The sequence below is a fragment of the Panthera pardus genome, unplaced genomic scaffold (genome assembly GCF_024362965.1).
Source record: "Panthera pardus isolate Hobbes unplaced genomic scaffold, ASM2436296v1 HiC_scaffold_12, whole genome shotgun sequence".
In the NCBI taxonomy this organism is placed as follows: Eukaryota; Metazoa; Chordata; class Mammalia; order Carnivora; family Felidae; genus Panthera; species Panthera pardus.
In genome coordinates this window covers 1659937-1677364 of record NW_026526677.1, presented here as the reverse complement: position 1 = coordinate 1677364, position 17428 = coordinate 1659937, and the positions used below count along the sequence as shown (strand labels likewise).

The window sequence follows — 17428 nt, the reverse complement described above, 5'->3', positions numbered from 1 at the left end:
GCTTGGCCCAGACGCCATTTGTCAACGTCCTTGCGAGCACGTGGCGCCCAGAAACCAGGGCGGGCGGCTTGGCCAGGACCACCCCAGCCAGGATGTCTGCGGGAATATCCCATTTAGCGTAGCTCAGCGAAAATTGCTCCCACCTCCCGGCCAATCGACCTCTGATGATGCAGCCTCAGCTTTCCTGAGCCTCTGGCCGCCACCCTCACCGCTGGCTCACAGTGGACGAGCCTGTGGTCAGACTGGCGACGGTGTGGCGCCCCTCACGCGTCTGCGGGCGGGCGCTCTTCCTGCCCCGGCGGGCGGCCGGCCCAGCACGTGCCTCCCCCTTGGAGCCCGTCCACGGGTCTCACGGTCTAGGCTGTGCCCCCGGGCGGCGCCCTCGGCCGTCACCCACCGAGTCACTCGGGCCTCCGTGGGCTCCTCTCTGAAGCGGCTGGAGGCAGAGCCGCCCCGCAGAGCTGCGGACGTGGACAGACTTGCTAGGGACACACCCGGCAGGTGCCGGGCGCTTGGGAAGCAGAGATTCTGATGGTCAGGGTCGGGCCGTGACCCCTCTGGGCCTCAGGAGCTCCTACCTCACCACGGGGTGGGGGGGGGGCGGGGCACCGGCAGAGAGGACGGCCGGCCTGTGACGGCTGTCCCTCTCCACCCCAGGGTGCGACGATGCTCATCGTGGCTGGCCTGTGCCCCCCGGGGCCCTCGGGACCCCCGCCACCCCTGCTGCCCAAGCCAGGCAAGGACAACCTTCGTCTGCAGAAACTTCTGAGGAAGGCTGCCCGGAAGAAGATGACCGGGGGCGGGGCCCCCGTGCCACTGGGGGCTTTCCGCACTTCCCTGTCCCCCGTGAGTGAGGCCAGCCACGACCAGGAGCCAACGGCCCCGCGCCCCGCGGAGGGCCCACGCTCCGTGCCCGCCCTGCCCCGCTCCCCCCACCCCTCCGTCATCCAGCACGTGGCATCGCCCCTGCAGACGTCCACAGCCCCCTTCAGCTTCACTCAGCACAGGAGCCTGGCTGCCCACTTCAAGGCCACGGGGCTCCGGCTCACGACGCCGGCCCTGCACCCCACCCGGTCCCCCAGCGGCTTCACGCAGGTCTCGGCCCCCACGGCAGGGGCCACCCACGTCAGCCAGGTACACATCCGGCTCGTGCCGTCCCCACGGGCCAGGACCCCGGAGCCCTGCCAGACGGCCCCAGATGGGGGGCCTGGTGGGCAGGACCGGGACACGGTCCCGTACCCTCCTGGGGCCCAGCCCCCGGCCCCCGCGGCCCACATCCGCCCTCTGCCCACAGAGGCCCAGACTGCCGGTCCTTGCCCTGAGGCTCCCCCTCCTCAGTGCCCTGGCCCTGAGGCCTTGGTGCCCAGAGAGGGCGGCACTCGGCTTGTGGTGCCCATAGTCCCCACCTACCGCTCACCGGGACCCTCGCCTCACAGGCCGGCCTCAGCTGAGCCCGTGGAGAAGCCCCCTGTGGCTGGCCCTGCCGCTGAGGCCGAGCAGGTCTCCAGTCCCCGGGCGGCCTCGTCCCCGTCCCCAGCCCTCAGGCCCGCACCCATACCCTGTCCCCAAATTTGCACCGAGGCCCCGGCTCAGCGGCTGGACGCGCCTGAAGAAGCAGCTGATGGAGGAGGCGGAAACATCCCCATGCCCGGGGCCAGAGCAGAGCCCAGAGGGCGGGGGGCAAGAGGTGACAGCCCCCGCCCTCCCAGCGTCCCGGCCCCCAGCCTCCCGGGCCTCCAGGATGTGGGACGCGGTGCTGTATCGCATGTCAGTGGCCAAGTCCCAAGGCAGCCCGGCTGGGCCCAGGGATGGGGCTTGTACCCTGGCCGGCCTGGGCCGCCTGCCCTTCCTGTGCAGGCCGCGATTCAACGCCCGGAAGCTGCAGGAGGCAGCCGCCCGGCCGCCCCCTATAGTCCACTCCGTCGTGGACCTAAACCCCAAGCCCAAGAACTTCAACCGGACGGCAGCTGGCTGGAAGCTCCAGTGACCGGTCAGGGCGGCACCGGGGCCTAGGACCGTGGTGTGGACAGAAGAGGGACAGCGGGTCCAGCTGGGGAGCCACGGCCACTGCAGAGGGCGCCAGGGCCGGACGGACACCGGGCAGCCGGGAGGTGCGGGACGGACAGGCTGCAGCAGGAAGGACTGTGGCGGGGTGCGGCAGGGGCAGTTGGGGTCGGGGAGGAGGCCGGTCTCCATGGCATGGACTGGGGCAGAGAAGGGGTCTGCACTGGGTTAGAATATATATGGGGCTAACGGGGTAAAACCACGCACAAGAAGGAAGGAACACGGCTCAGTGATGAGGCAGCGGGTAGATGAGTCGGCCCCGCACAGCAGGGCCCATGGCTCGGGACTCGGGGCAAGGAGGTGCAGGGGGGTGCCTGGGCTCCTGAGGGGCTGCTGGCCGGCAGGGCAGGGAGGATGCTGGGGCTGGGTTCTGTGGTCCCCCCGCCCCTCCGAGAAAGATGGGGGACAGATTTCTGTTTGCTGTGCAGAGCAGGGCTGGCTGGCCAGGGCGACTCAGTTGTGCGTGGGCACCAGTGGCTGCATCAGCGGTTTGACTGTCATTCCTGACACATGTGGGGGGTGGGGGGAGGCCAGACCCCAGGCTCAGCTCCTTTTGTTGCCCGCCTCTGATCCCCCCGCCTGGGGGGCAAGGTGTGAGGGGGGCTCGCTGGCGGGAGATGGGGGCGGGGCCCAGCTTCGATGGCTGGGTAAGGACGGGTGTCCTTGGTCCCGGGGCAGGGGAGGCAGCAGAGGGGACCCCAGGCCTCATGCGGCTTTGGGGCCCCCGCGTCTGCAGTCCCCGCTGACTCGAGACAGGGGCCAGGGCTCTGATGGGGTCAGCAGTGATGGCAGAGGGACACGGAGGTGCCTGGGTGCAGGACTCAGGAGGGGAAGAGGCAGCCAGTAGGCGGCCAGCTGCATCACGCAGGGCATAACGGGTGCTGTAAATGGATCCTGGGACCCAGGCCACTAATAAAGTGTGTCTAACCACGGCAGTGGACCATGTTTCTTCACCAGGTGATGGGCGGGGTGGTGGACCCTGGAGGGGCCCCCAGCTGGTATAGGAGAGCGAGCCAAGTGTGGGTTCCGACCAGCTCCGAGGCCGGGCATTCAGTCCCCACAGGCCGCCCTTGCAGCTGTAACAAAGCGGGCCTTGTCCATGGCTCCACATTCCCAGAAGGACCCGTTCCACACACACGACACCTCACGCTCGGGCTGCTGCCCTGGACTCACCAAGAAGGGCAGCCTAGGGCACCGAGCCCTCGTCCACAAGCACCTTCTCATACTTCCCATGTCCGGTGGCCACAAACTTGTACCTCTTTCCAGATGGAGTGCTCTGCTGGGAGAGGTGACCAAGAGCAAAGCTGAGAGCGGCAGAACGGAGATGGTGCTGCCTCTGGGAAGCCCTCCCGGATACACTGAGGATAGCCCCTCTTTGCTTTCAACTGCTAGACCTGCCCTCCCTACATCAGCCACATTTAGACCCTACCTTAATTGTCGATGACGTCTTGGAGCCTCCTTTTTGCTCCCAGAGGCTTTTCTTGCTCATGTCTCCAGCTACGATATCCTATGTTCAGAGGAAGGACATGTCACAGGTGCAGACCCTCGACCAGGGAACTCAAAGCCGTGGTCCTTTCTCTCCTGTCCAGCCTTGCCCGGCTGGGTCCCAGGCCTGCCCACCCACTCCCTTGTACGAGAGCCCAGGGGAGGAAGTAAGAAAGGGAAAGTGGCACCACCTACATGCACTGGGCCACCAGTTCCCCCACATGGCCTTCCACTCTGGGGGCCAGCCTGGTGAGCACCCCCCAAACATCCCAGTGCTCTGTCTACCCACACTGCAGCCTAGACAGCCTCATACTTGCCTCACCAAGGGGACCCCACCTCACCCTGGGATGGGTGTTACCTTGCAAGAGGGGGTCTTGGCAGTGGACTGAGCCTGCACTTCTCCTGTCTCCCACCGGCTCTTGGTGCTCGCCACAGCCATGCTGGGCAGCTCAATGGAGGGCTGGCGGGTCAGCTTGGGGGTCCGGCCAGCAGTCTGCAGAGGAGGAAAAACCCAGGACCACTTTAGTGGACAGCCACATGGGACATGTCAGAGAAGCCAGGGTGAGGGTCTCCAATACATGACTTCTTCTACATCTTTGTATTTCCAGAGGAGTGCTTTCCCAGTAAGGGGCTAGGGCAGGGCACTCTGAAAAAAAAAAGGCATGTGCCTCCATTTGGTGTACTTGTGAAACACCTTCTTGATCTGAGGAGCACAGGTGATATGGTGGGGTAAGAGACAGATGTGGTGCTATCATGCTGCTCAGAACATAGGGCTGGAGGAGCACGGATTGAATGGGGGGGTTGTTGGAGAGAGGGGCATTGGTAGGACAGAGAGGTGTAGGTCTGAATGAGCGGTGGTTGGATGGAGGGGTGTTCGCTGAATGGAGGAGTGTTGTTTGTATGGAAAGACATTGGTTGGATGAAGGAGCATCGGTTGGATAGGAAGGTATTGGTTGGATGGAGGGGAGTTGGTTTGATGGAGTGGTCTTTGTTGCATGGAGAGATATTGTTTGGATGGAGTGGTCTTGGTTGGATGGAGGGGTCTTAGTTGGATGGAAGGGTATTGGTTGGATAGAGTGGTCTTGGTTGCATAGAAGGGTATTGGTTGGATGGAGGGGAGTTGGTTTGAAGGAGTGGTCTTTGTTGCATGGAGAGATATTGTTTGGATGGAGAGGTATTGGTTGGATGGAGGGATCTTGGTTGGATGGAAAGGTATTTGTTGGATGGAGTGGTCTTAGTTGGATGGAAGGGTATTGGTTGGATAGAGTGGTCTTGGTTGGATGGAGGGGTATTGGTTGCATAGAAGGGTCTTGGTTGGATGGAGGGGTGTGGTTGGGATGAGACAATGGGTATGTGAATGGAGGAGGGACCCAGCAGAAGAAGGGAGGCCTGAGCATACCTCAATGGCCTGTGTGTACTGCTCCAGTCGCTCATCAATCTTGGAGATGGGCAAGGCTGGTTGGGACTTCTTCACGCTGTTACTGGAGGGTAGGAGAAGGGTCACGCCCCATTCTCCCTCACTGGGCTTCCACACCCACCCTGGCCCCTACCAGAGCTCCCTCGGGGCTCTGCATCTCTAGCCCCCAGGCCCCTCTCTTCGACACCGTCTTGGGGAACCCCAAGTCCTAGTCTGGAAAGCAGCAGGTTCACCTCTTCCTGATGGAGCGGTTCAGGGACTCGGTTCTGTCGATGAGCTGCGGAAGGCAAGCAGAGATGTGGGTCTCCAACCAGAGCCCCCCCACCCCCCCATTGCCCCAGTGACTCCCATCCACCAATCGAGCCATCCGCTGATTCATTTCTCAGGGATGTGCTGAGTGCCAGGCTGGGGGGATGGCAGAGAAAGAGCAGGGTGTACTCGTGTTCCTGGCACTGCCGTGTGGCTTCCTCTCTGGGGCTGTCGTGGGGTTGGTGCTGTGATTCTGGGAAAGAGGAAAAGGCAGCAGGCTCTGGGGCTCGACCTACTTTGGTGCTGGGGCTCAGGGGAGGTGAGCCCTGTTCGGTAGCACCCTCCAAGACCAGGGGGCTGGGCGTCCTGGGCTGCTGGCGTTTCTGGTGCTAGGAATAGAACATCAGAGTTTATATGATGAGCACCCCTTGCACCCCTCCTGCCCCATTCGGGACTTGTTGGAGCAAACATCTTCCCCTCCCTGGGCCTCAGGCCCTTTCCAGCCCTGACATGCTCTGTTTCTCGAATTCTCTGCAGTGGGGACTGGTGAGTCCAGAGGAAAGTCGCTTGATCCCAGGGTCACGAAGACCCTCCTCCCTCTGGGAATGCGGGTGCCACAGAGTCTGGGGTGGGGGGGGGGCGTCTCCCTCTAGGGCAGCCTGCTGAGCAGACGGTCAGCAGACACAGACCCAGCCCGAGGGGCGGGGTGCACCCGGACCCCAAAGGGAGCCACCATCACCTGCTCGTCTGCCTCTTCGGCTTCTGCTGGCCCCAGGCTGCCCTGGACGGTCCCCTCTGGGCTCTTGGGCTCTGTCTCCTCTGTTCCCGGCCCGTCCTGGAGCTCTGAGCTGGGGCTCAGATGCAACTCCTCCAGGCTGAATCTGGCTGGACTCTGCTCATCACCACCCTGGCTCCCGCAGGCATGCTGATGGGGCCTGGGGGGCAGGGGAGGGATGCAATCCCGGTGAAGATCGTTCAGTTGCTGGGTTTGAGTCCCTCTGGGTTTCCAAACCTCAGCTTCTCCGTCCGGAAGGTGGGGGCGGTCTGACCAGTTGAGTGCCAAGGAATCCTGAGACCCCAGCCTCATCGGGGGAAGTGGGCCCAAGGACCTCGGAGGCAGCCCTCCAGCCCTGGGGCGCCTTTGTAGACAGGGCCCGCTGCCTCAGCCCCCTCTCGCCTCACACTGGGAGGCCGGACCCGGTCTCCAGACTCTCTGGATGGGCCCCAGCCCCCGGCCCATGCTTGTCTGTGTCCACCCTGCTGGCCTAGGCCCTCCCCCCCTCCGCCTGCTTCTGCCCTGCTCCATGAGGGAGGCAGGTGGGCCTGAGGAAGAAGGGTTTCGCATAGGAGCAGGGCAGGATCTGTGGGTGGTTTGGGGGACGATCAGCTAAGGGACAAGGCAAGGGCCGAGGTCACAGCTAGGACGGCACCCTTGAGAAGAGGGGCTGCCTGCACTGGCTATGCCCGCCGGCAGCCAGCAGGGCTCTGCATTTGAGCAGGACTGAACCAGCAAGAAATTCTCGCATTTTCCATGATTTCACGCCCCTTGGTGTTGGTGCCAGCCCAGACCCAGACCCACCGCCCAAGGTGGGTCAGTGCGAGCCGGCCGGGCACACAGAGGGCCCATTCAGCTCCAGCGGGTCCCGGGGCCAGGCAGGTGTGGGGCGGGGAGGAGGCTTGCTTGTGAGCAGAGCAGGAGGGTTCAACAGAAGAGCCAAAGTGCCCCCTGCTGTTGGGAACAGCTGTGGCCTGAGGCCGGCGGGAAAGAGGAGGCAGCCGGCAGGGCTGCGGCCACCCGACACCAGGGGACAGGCCATCCTTGCAGACCCCAGACCCACCTCAGAAGGGTAGGGTGTGCACTGAGCCTCAAAGGCAGATGGGGGAAAATGAGGCCTGCAGGGGCACCGGTGACCAGGGGGTGGCCAGGACCAGGGCCCCAGCCAGGCAGCTGGCTCCTGGGGTGCAGGAGCCTGCTGGTAGGGTGGTTGGAAGACTGGAGACGGGGACGGTCCTAGCTAGAGATGGAGACTAGAGTGGCCTTAAAGGGCCGGGAGGTGGTGTCCCCCAAGCTCGAAGCTCCTGGGTAGAGCTTGGACCCTGCCCACGGTGGGGGGCCCTTGAGCACGCCTGCAGGGTGCCTCAGACCCCAGAACTGGGGTGGGGGTAAAGCTCCCGGAGCAGCCCCCCATCCCTGGGCCCCCACCCCCTCCTGCCCTGTTCAGCCCAGCAAACACGTCTGCACATCTGGAAAGCTTGTCCCTCCAGGCCAACTCACAGGCCCACACATCTGGAAATACCTGCTCCCCTCCGTGGGAATGGAGATCAGCCAGCCCCGAGGGAGGAAGGGGCGGGCGGGCGGCAGGGGCGCAGAGCCTCCATTACGTAAGTGGGCTGCAGATGTGTGCTGATGTGGCAACACCCTGGCCGGGCCGCAGCTGGTCTGGATGGGGCCCAGGGGCCCTGGGGAGCCCAGGAATGAGATTTCCTCCCCACCCCTCCCCGCAGCCCCTCGGCCCGCCGCCCCGCCGCCGTCTAGCTCTCTTCCTCCCTTCCCCCTGCTCCCAGCCCGGGGGGCATTTTGCGGGGCCGGTGGCCTTTGCTCAGGCACGGGCTGGGGGCTTGGAGAGCGCCCCTGCCTGGTAACCCTGCCTCCGGCCTCTGACCCCCACTTGCCTGTTCTCCTCCTGCTGCCCCTCCGGACTCTCGCTCCGAGGGGGCTCCCCGCTGTTGGAGGCCCCCCCGGCCTCCCAGGGCTGCCGCTGTGGCTCTGGCTTCTGGGACCAGTCGCTGAAACCCTCGTCCTCATCCAGTTCAGGGGCCTCCGAGGGCTTCAGGCTGAGGCTAAAAGAGAAGCACCGGGTGCTCAGAGCCGGACGGGGCCATGAGGGGCAGGGGGCACGCTATACACACTGGCCACCTCTCCTTCCTTCCTCAGACCCTGGGCTCCAGGGGTGGGAGACCCTGTCTGCCAGGGGCAGCACGCATGACTGGGCTGAGCCTCCCCGCTGTTAGAGAATCCCTGAGGGCAGGACTGTGTCTCCTCCGTAGTCTGGAGCTGCCTGAGGCCGAGGTTGTGTCTGACCCTATTAAGCTAGGGCTCCCCAAGAACAGGGCTATGTCTCCCTCATGAGACTAAGGTTCCCACAGAGCTAGGCTGTGCTTCCTCCATCAGTGTAGGGCCTGCTAAGACCTGGGCTGTGCCTCCGCCATCAGTCTAGGGTCCCCTGAGAACTGGGCTGTGCCTCTCTCACTAGTCTAGGGCCTCCTGAGAGCCGAGCTATGCTTCCTCCATCAGTCTAGCCTCCCCTGAAAGCAGGGCGATGCCTTCCCCATCAGTCTAGGGTCCCTTGAGAGCTGGGTTGTGCCTCCCCCTTCAGTCTAGGGTTCCCCAGGAGCTGGGCTATGCCTCCTTCATCAGTCTAGGGTCCCTTGAGAGCTGAGCTATGCTTCTTCCATCAGTCTAGGCTCCCCTGAAAGCAGGGCTATGCCTCCCCCATCAGTCTATCCCTTGAGAGCTGGGTTATGCCTCCCCCATCAGTCTAGGGTTCCCCAGGAGCTGGGCTGTGCCTTTTCCATCAGTCTTGGTACCCTGAGAGCTGGGCTATGCCTCCTTCATCAGTCTAGGGCTCTCTAAGAGCTGGGATGCGCCTCCCCCATCACTCTAGGACCTCTTGAGATCTGGGCTATGCCTCCCTCATCAGTCTAGAGCCTCCTGAGAATTAAGCTCTGCCCCTCCCATTAGTCTAGAGTCCCCTGAGAGCTGGGCTATGCCTCCTTCATCAGTCTAGAGTCCCATGAGAGCTGGGCTGTGACTCCCCCATCAGTCTAGGACCTCTTGAGATCTGAGCTATGCCTCCTTCATCAGTCTAGGGCTCTCTAAGAGCTGGGCTGTGCCTCCATCACTCTAGGACCTCTTGAGATCTGGGCTATGCCTCTCCCATCAGTCTAGGGCCTCCTGAGAGCTGGGCTATGTCTCCCCATCAATCTAGAGCCTCCTGAGAATTAAGCTCTGTCCCTCCCATTAGTCTAGAGTCCCCTGAGAGCTGGGCTATGCCTCCCCCATAAGTTCAGAGCTCCCTAAGAGCTGGGTTGTGCTTCCCCATCAGTCTAGGATATCTTGAGAGCTAGGTTAGGCCTCCCGTTATCAGTCTAGGGCCCCCTGAGAATTGGGCTATGCCTCCCCTATCAGTCTAGGGCCTCCTGAGAGCTGGGATGTGCTCCCCCATCAGTCTAGGGCCTCCTGAGAATTGGACTGTGCTTCCTCCCTTGGTCTCGAGTCCCCTGAGAGCTGGGCTATGCCTCCCCCATCAGTTCAGTGCTCCCAAAGAGTTGGGCTGTGCCCCCCATCGGTCTAGGGCCTCTGAGAGCTGAACTATGCCTCCCTCATCAGTCCAAGGCTCCCCAAGAGCTGGGCTGTGCCTCCTCCACTCGTCTAGGGCCCCCTGACTGCTGGGCTGTGCCTCCCCTGTCACCCTGGGGTCCCCGTGTGTGGGTGACATGTCTCCCTCCAGGGCTCTGGTGACTGCTCCCTCCGCGGGCAGCAGGGTGAGACCCTGTCCCCCGCCCCCCACCCCCGTCAGGGCAGGACTGGGATCTGGTGCTGGTGGGCTCCCCATGTGCCCCCTGCCCCTGCTATCTAAACTGAGGACCTGGCCTGAGGGGCCGTGACCGCTGCAGCACCCCACCCCGCCCAGAGCTGCTGACTCGGAGAAAATGGAACAAAACAGGGGCGGGAGGAAGGGGGGCATTATTGTAAAAACAGCCCAGCCCGGCCGCGGAGGCCTCCTGGGCCCAGGGAGGAAACGAGCCGGCCTGCGGCCCCGCCAAGTTGGACGTGGCCTCCATGAGTCACCGGCAGCAGGGAGCTTGGGCGGGGGGCTCCGGGGCCAGGGCCACGCAGCTGGGGTCAGTGTCGGTCCAAGCAGGGGCCAGGGCCGCGCAGGGCGGCCAGAGCCTGAGTCAGCGCTCTGGGAGGCTGGCTGGGAGGGGTGGCCGCACGTGAGTCCCTCCGGCCGGCCGGCCGCCTCCATTGACGCCTCAGGCTTCAGGGACCCTCACCCTAAGCTATCTCCGCACCCACGCTGAGCCCCTCCCTCACTCTCCTCCTCCGGGAGCCCTAGCCCAGGGCCCCACCACCAGCCTCCCCTCTGCCCGGGGGAGCGGGGCCAGGCGGACTGCTGGGGGATGGCTTACAGGCTCTCCCGCTCCGGCGGCTCGGGGGACTGGCCGCCGTCCTCGTCCCGGGCCCGAAGCTCCCTGTCCCTTGCCCGGCGGCGACGCTCGCGGGCGGCCTCCTCCTCATCTTCCGCGCTCCGCTGAGTCGTGAGCCTGGGGGACACGGAGCGTCAGTCGGGCCTCAGCCTGCGCCCCCCGCTGCTCCTGTCCTCCCGGTGGTGGAGGGGGCTCCGGTGTCCCAGGCAGGACTGAGACCCTCTGTCCTCCCCCCCCCCCCCAGCCCAGCAGCCAGGCCTCCTGGACCTAATCAGAGCCGGGACACACGGGCGGGCCTGGCTCTGTGGCCCCCCGAGGCCCTGGGAAGCGGCTGCTGCAGGTACCAGACAGGTGCCACGTGTCCCCACTGGAATCCGGTGGCAGCAGCCTCGCCGATCAGGCACTGTCAGGCCAGGGGCAGCCCCAGCCGGGCAGCCACCTCCCTGCCCCGGGTACCCCGGCTGGGGCCCTCCCTCCTGCCCCCCCAAGGGCCCCAAGAAGAGGCTGCCTGCACCCTGAACCTGACCTCTCTGGCCCGTTCACAGAGGACGGACCCGAGGCCACCGCAGAGCCAGAGAGCTTGCTCCCTCGGTGCACCGCTGACCCCCGTGGCTTCTCGGGGTCCTTCACTAAGGGCGACACAAGGTCAGCCTGGGACGAGGGGTTCACAGCCTGGTCCCCCTGGCCCTGGCCTAGCAGATCTCACACTGTCAGCATCCGGGGGCACCCCGGGCCTGGGTCGCCGACACGGCCCCTGCCTCCCCCACCACCCAGGCTCCACTGGACCCAGAGAGGGGAGTCCTGGTCTCTGCCTCTGCAGGGCTCACTGCCCTAGCCTGGGGTCTCGGTCCCTTCCCGCTGCTGCCCGCCGCCTGACCCCGCGGCCCGCTCCTTCTGGGACTCCGTCCCTTGGCCGGGACGGCCGGCTCCATGGTCTCAGCAGCCCTGCCAGCCATGATCTAATCTGTCCCAGGTCTTCCCAGAGCCTCCCAGACAAAAGCCAGGCCCTCCTCAGCCCCGGGCTCCAGGCCCGCTCCCCCGCCACCGCCCCCCGCCATGGCCACCTGGGACTCCAGACCTGCTCAGCCCCGCAGCACCCCTGGTCTCCCACCCTCGATGCTCAGAAGTGCCTTCGGCTCCCACCCCCCGGGGGCCTAGGGAGCCCTTCCTTCCCCACGCCTGCTCCCATCCTGCCCTGGGCCTTCGGCTCGGAGGCTGCAGGGCCACGTTATCTGGGGAAGTGTTGCCCCCGGGGCCCAGGGTCGTGGTTCCCGCTCCCCAGACCCTTGCCCCGAGATCTGAGTGCAGAGCCCGCAAGTTGCCTGTCACCCCCACACACAGACATGAACAGATCCTCTGGGGTCCACCTGTCGGGCGGTATGTCCAGGCCACAAGAGCCCCACGCGGGCCCGGCCCCCCCTTGCACGCCCAGGTGCACACGAGGCAATAATGCGCGTGCACACACACACACACACACACGTCCTCCGTGAGCTCGACACCCAGGCCCGCGTGGCACGCTCACCCACCCTCCACCCACGGTTCCAAACACCCCACAGCAACGCACACGGATTCACAGAGCGGGAACAAGGCGGGGGCCAAAATGGCAGGTCCGGGGTCCCCGCTCCACACCCCCGTTTTCTGCTGTCCTTGCCATCGCCCCGACAGCGGCCCTGTGAGCCGGCCCCTCCGAGGGCCACCCTCTGCGACCCGCCATCTGCACGTGGCCCCGGGAGCCCTGACAGGCAGGGGCCAGGGAGTGGGGTGGGAGGGGGGGGGCAGGCAGACAAGGGATACAGGGTAGGGGTCTCCTGGCGTCTCCCCAAAGCCCTGGGCCGGGAGCCCCAGAGGCCCAAGGACAAGGGGCCCTCCCCCTCGCCTCCCCCCTCCCACCAGCCCCAGGATGTGAGTAATTGCGGCCCCTCTGGCCCCTCCCGTGACCTCACCCCTCACTGTTCCACAGCTGGGCTCCGTTCTGGGAACTGAGAGGGGGCGGCTCTCCTGGGGTGGGGTGGGGGCCTCTGGCCTGGGAAAGGCGCCCCCCTTCCCCGGCCAGCAGCCCAGACCCCTTGGCAGGCTCCACGGAGCTGTCAGGACACCGGCGATGGGGGCGCGCCCCCACCCGTGGCCCCTGGCTCAGCCCGCGTGCAGCTGTAAGGATTTGGTGTTCCTTAGCGAACGCAATTAGGCTATTTCCTGTGTCTGCTCTGGCTCTTTGCAGCCCGGGGCTCAGCCCCGGGGGCTGCCGAGTGGGGCTCTGCTCCCCCAGCATCGGGCTCCGCCGCGGGGCCCTCGCCCCCACCCAGGTGCACGGGGCGCGCGCACCCCAGCGGGCCCCGGGCCGCCTCCCAGCTCCCCGTTCCGAGTGGGGGTCCCCGCGTTCGGGGGCTGCCCCGTTGGCCACGTCCACCGCCTACCGGCCCCGACTCGGGGCGCCGGCCCCCCACTCCTCCCTCTGCGGCCCCCCGGTCCCCCCACCAGGGTCCCGTGATAGGCTCCTGAGCCGGCCCGGCCCTCGCAGCTGCCCCCACCTCCTTCCTCCCCTGTCTGCCTGCGTGGGTTTGGTCCCAGCTTGACTCTGCCCCCTGCAGGCCGCTTGTCCGGCGCCTAAAGGCCTAAAGGCCACCCGTCTCTGATGCCTAAAGGTCGAGGGGGAGAGCTCGGGCGCCGGGCTCGGGGGCAGGGGCCCAAAGGGAGGACAGCCAGGCAGGGCCAGGCCTGTCGTCGGAGAACCCTTTCTTCAGGTCTGCGGGGGACCCTCTGGGCACAGGTGTCCCCGACACGGCCAGAGGGAAGCTGCCAGAGAGGCCGGGGGAGCAGCCCTGGTCAGCCCCACCGCGGACCGACCACCCCCCGGGGTCTCTGGTCCCCCTCCGCGCCCCGCCTCGCCAGGGGGTTCTACGCTGTCAACCGGGGTGGACACTTGCAGAGCCACTGGTCCCTCCGGCGGGCCGTAGAGCCCGTGAGTGAAGTGGGAGCCAGCCCGGGGGAGAGGCCTCCTCCTCCTCCTCCTTGGCTTCCGGGGACAGCAGGACGGCAAGCGTCCCCCGACTCCCAGAGAGCGAGCCCCCAAGGGCAGAGGTCGGGGACCCCGTCAGGGAGCTCAGGGGAGGGCAGCCCCACGCCCCACAACTCCGAGGGTGCCCCTCACTGGTTATGCGAGGCGGGCGGGGGGCTGCCCCAGGCAGCAGGAGGAGGGGTCTGTGGGCACCGCCAGGGCCCCGGAGGTCACTCGTCCCTGCAGAGAGGCGGCAGCGGGGGTGAGTGGGGAGCTCGAAGGCGGGCCCCAAAATGAGCAGGTGGGTGGGGGTTGGGGCGGCGGGAGGGGCACGCTGGCTGCCCGGGGCCAGGGGTGGGCACAAGGAGATGCAGCTGGGGGGATCCGGCTCCCCCCCACACCCCACCCGAGGGCCCTGGCGCGGGTCCAGACCGCCCTCCCAGCCGTGCCCCCTCCGGCAGCAGGTCCTCCGGGCGTATCTCCGGGCTTCCTCAAAGTCACTGCCCCAGGTGGACAACCCCCACCACCCACCACCCCCCGCAACGAGCCCAGTCCCCGCTGCCCAGGGGAGCCCAGGAGACGACCTTGAACTTGGGTCGGAAAGATGAACCGGAGTGTGTGGGCCAGGGAGAGGGTACAAGAGCCAAGCCAAGGCCAGCGGCCAGAGCGCTCAGGTGGCCCCCGGAGGGGCGGCTGCGGGGAGGCGGACGGGAGAGTCTCTGAGCCCCCCGTGAGGCGGCCCCGGGAAGCCCTGTGCCAGCCTTCAGGTCCTTTCTGGAAGGAGGCCCAGTGGGCGTGGAGGAGGGGAGATGCAGTTAGACTGGCAGGGAGGGCTCCGGGCCGGGAGGGGACAGGAGCCTCCAGATCTCCAGAGTCCCTGGGGAGACAGAGGGACTACGGGTGAGGCGAGACCCCGCTGACCCAGGGAGAGTAACCAGGCTAACTGGGGACGCGGTGGCTCAGGGAGCCCGGGACAGCAGTGGGGTAGCAGGGTCTCACGTGACCAGGGAGCAGAGGCCTGGGGCACAGGGAGAGGCCTGGAGCACCGAGGCCTTAGGCCTCCTTCCTGCCGGCCTCCCTTCTCCTCCTCCTCTTCCTCCCTACCTCCCCTCCTCCTCCTCCCCTCCTCCCTCCTCCTCCTCCTCTTCTCTCCTCTTCTCCTCCTCCCCTCCTCCCTACTTCTCCTCCTCCCCCTTCTCTTCTCCTCCCCTCCTCCTCCTCCTCCTCTTCTCTCCTCTTCTCCTCCCCCCCTCCTCCTCTTCCCCCTCCCTCCCCCTCCTCCCCCCTCCCCTCCTCCTTTCCTCCTCCTCTTCCTCCCTACCTCCCCTCCTCCTCTCCCCTCTTCCCCTCCCCTCCTCCTCCTCCCCCTCCCTCCCGCCTCCTCCTGTCCTCCCCTCTTCTGCTCCTCTTCTCTCCTCCTCCTCTCCTCCTCCCCTCCTCCCTACTTCTCCTCTTCTCCTCCTCCTCTCCTCCCCTCCTCATCCTCCCCCTCCCTCACTCCTCCTCCCCCCCTCCCCTCTTCCTCCTCTTCCTCTCCTCTTCCTCTCCTCCTCCCCTCCATCCCTACTTCTCCTCCTCCTCTCCTCCCCTCCTCCTCCTCCCCTCCTCCTCTCCTCCTCCTCCTCTTCTCTCCTCCTCCTCTCCTCCTCCCCTCCTCCCTACTTCTCCTCCTCCCCTCCTCCTCCTCCCCCCTTCCTCCCCTCTTCCCCCTCCTCCTCCTCTTCTCTCCTCCTCCTCTCCTCCTCCCCTCCTCCCCTCCTCCCTACTTCTCCTCCTCCCATCCTCCTCCTCTCCTCTTCTCTCCTCCTCCTTTCCTCCTCCTCCTCTTCCCCCTCCCCTCCTTCTCCTCTCCTCCCCTCCCCTCTTCCTCCTCCCCCTCCCTCTCTCCTTCTCCTCTCCTCCTCTCCCCTCCCCTCCTCCTCCTCCCCTCCCTCTCTCCTTCTCCTCTCCTCCTCTCCCCTCCCCTCCTCCTCCTCCTTCTCCCTTCCTCCTCCTCCTCCCCTCCTCCCCTCCTCCTCCTCCTCTTCTCTCCTCCTCCTCTCCTCCTCCTCTTCCTCCCTACCTCCCCTCCTCCCCCTCCCTTCCTCCTCCTCCCCTCCCTCCCTACTCCTCCCCTCCTCCTCCTCCTCCTCTTCTCTCCTCCTCCTCTCCTCCTCCTCTTCCTCCCTACCCTCCCCTCCTCCCCCTCCCCTCCCTCCTCCTCCTCCCCTCCCTCCCTCCTTCTCCTCTCCTCCTCTCCCCTCCCCTCCTCCTCCTCCTCCTCCCTCCCTCCTCCTCCCTCCCTCCTCCTCCCTCCCTCCTCCTCCCTCCCTCCTTCTCCTCTCCTCCTCTCCCCCTCCACTCCTCCTCTTCACCTCCCCTCCTCCTCTTTCCCCCTTCTCCTCCCCTCCTCCTCCCCTTCCTCCCCCCTCCTCCTTTTCCTCCCTACCTCCCCACCTCCTCCTCCCCTCCTCCCCTCCTCCCCTCCTCCTCTTCCTCTCCTCCTCCTCCCCCGTTTTTCCCCCTCACAGGCTGGCACCTCACGCAGCTCTGCCCAGCTGTGCAGGAGTTCGATCCTTCTTGCCCCTCCCCTTTGTGGTTGCTCCAGAGGGGGCAGCATTAACAAGGCAGGGCCCAGGGGCCTGAGGGTCCTGTTAGGTCTCGGAAGACCCAAGGCAGAGCAGCTAGGGACTCTGGGGGTCCCAGGAGGTTCTGAGCAGGGAGGAGCTCCGTGGAAGGCAGCTTGCAGGGGACACAGGTCGGGGGGAAGGCTGTTGACCTTGCTGGGGTGATGGGGTGAAGGCTGAAGGGGTGAGGGGGGGATGGGGTGAAGGCCAAAGGGAGGCAACCACACAGCCCGCCAGCCCAGGTGGAGGGGCTGGGACCAGGGCAGGGGCTGTGGCTTTGGTCTCTCTGACCCCCTGCCCAGGATGAGACCCCAGGCCCAGCCTCAGCTCTCCAGCTGTAAAAAAGGGTGCACACCCGTGTGAACCAAGACCCCTCCCCAGGCCACCCCAGCTCCCGCTTCCCCTTGGATTGGCACCGTCGGCCGACCTGGCCTGCCCCACACCACCTCCCTCTTGGTCCTGGTGGGCAGGTCCCATCTAGGAAGTCTCCCCAGAGGAGGGGACACGGACATGCTCACAGAGAGAAAGGCACAGGCTGGGGGCACAAGCTACCCTGGCAAGTGGGGAGGGACAGAGGCCCCCGGACACCAGGACACCGGCCTAGTGCTGGGGGATGTGGGGCACAGCCGCGGCCTCTGGGGGCCCTGCTCCACCTGCCCCGGGGCCTAGGCCAGGGCTGAGAGGAGGGACCTTCGCTCCTTCCCAGCCACCGGCCGGCCCGGCTGGGGGGCTCTGGGCCTTTGGAGCCCTGCCCGGGGCAGGCAGGGAGGGGAGGGAGTCCAGAGCGGCTTCTCCACCGGGATCCTTTACACCCTCATCAGCCCCGAGCCCCTAGCCGGGCCCACGTTCTGCCTGGGCATCCCCTTCTCGCCATCGAGGCCAGCACCCCCTTAACCACCGTGTCACCTCCGCAGGGCCCTCGCTGGGCCTCCTTGCCCTCATCTTCCCCCAGTGGGGTGGCACTTGGTGGGGCTCTTGTTTGGGGAAACCCCCTAGCTGCCCCACAGAGCCCCCAAAGCCAAGGAATCCCCTTTCTGCCCATCTTTCTTTGCCAGCCCCGGGGGCAGATCAGGGAGGGTCGTCTCTGCCCTGGCCCTCAGGTCACCGGGGTCCCCTGAGGAGCACCAGCTCCAGACCCTGGCTGGCCCGGGATGCCCCCCACCTCAGGCCTCAAGATGCCACCCGGTTCTCACCCCACTTAGGGGGCACGGCCACCCCAGTTCACAGCTGAAGGGGGGGGCTGAGAGGTCTCCTCCTGGGAAAAGGAGACAAGAGACCGCAGCCACTGCCACCCGCTGTCCCCATCCCCCTCCCCTGCTCGTAGGTCTGGAGTGGCCTGTCCCCTATTCGTCCCCACCCCCCTCTTCAACCAGCTCTCTATCCCGTCAGGTGACAGGGCCC

At 66.0% G+C, this 17428-nt stretch overlaps 2 protein-coding genes across 7 annotated transcripts in view; one reads left to right on the top strand and one right to left on the bottom strand.

Moving 5' to 3' along the window:
* The window catches only part of PRR33 (proline rich 33), a 63724-nt gene extending 60728 nt beyond the window's left edge, over window positions 1–2996 (top strand). Inside the window, 2 exon segments of the mRNA XM_053899314.1 lie at window positions 658–1536; window positions 1538–2996. Coding sequence (XP_053755289.1) covers window positions 667–1536; window positions 1538–1987 — 1320 coding nt within the window. The 5' untranslated portion in view covers window positions 658–666 and the 3' untranslated portion in view covers window positions 1988–2996.
* Window positions 1–17428, bottom strand: part of LSP1 (lymphocyte specific protein 1) — a 40588-nt gene that overhangs the window by 912 nt on the left and 22248 nt on the right. For 3 of the 6 annotated variants that reach the window (XM_053899310.1, XM_053899311.1, XM_053899309.1), the window contains exons 2-10: window positions 10409–10543; window positions 7889–8056; window positions 5955–6150; window positions 5512–5604; window positions 5200–5243; window positions 4949–5030; window positions 3908–4042; window positions 3494–3571; window positions 3238–3343 (exon numbers count right to left, since the gene is read on the bottom strand). In XM_053899310.1, the coding sequence (XP_053755285.1) occupies window positions 3251–3343; window positions 3494–3571; window positions 3908–4042; window positions 4949–5030; window positions 5200–5243; window positions 5512–5604; window positions 5955–6150; window positions 7889–8056; window positions 10409–10543 (1024 nt within the window). In that variant the 3' untranslated portion in view covers window positions 3238–3250. Of the gene's footprint in view, window positions 1–3237; window positions 3344–3493; window positions 3572–3907; window positions 4043–4948; window positions 5031–5199; window positions 5244–5511; window positions 5605–5954; window positions 6151–7888; window positions 8057–10408; window positions 10544–12369; window positions 12795–17428 lie in introns of those variants that run through there. The other 3 variants (XM_053899308.1, XM_053899307.1, XM_053899306.1) reach the window with 3 other exon arrangements.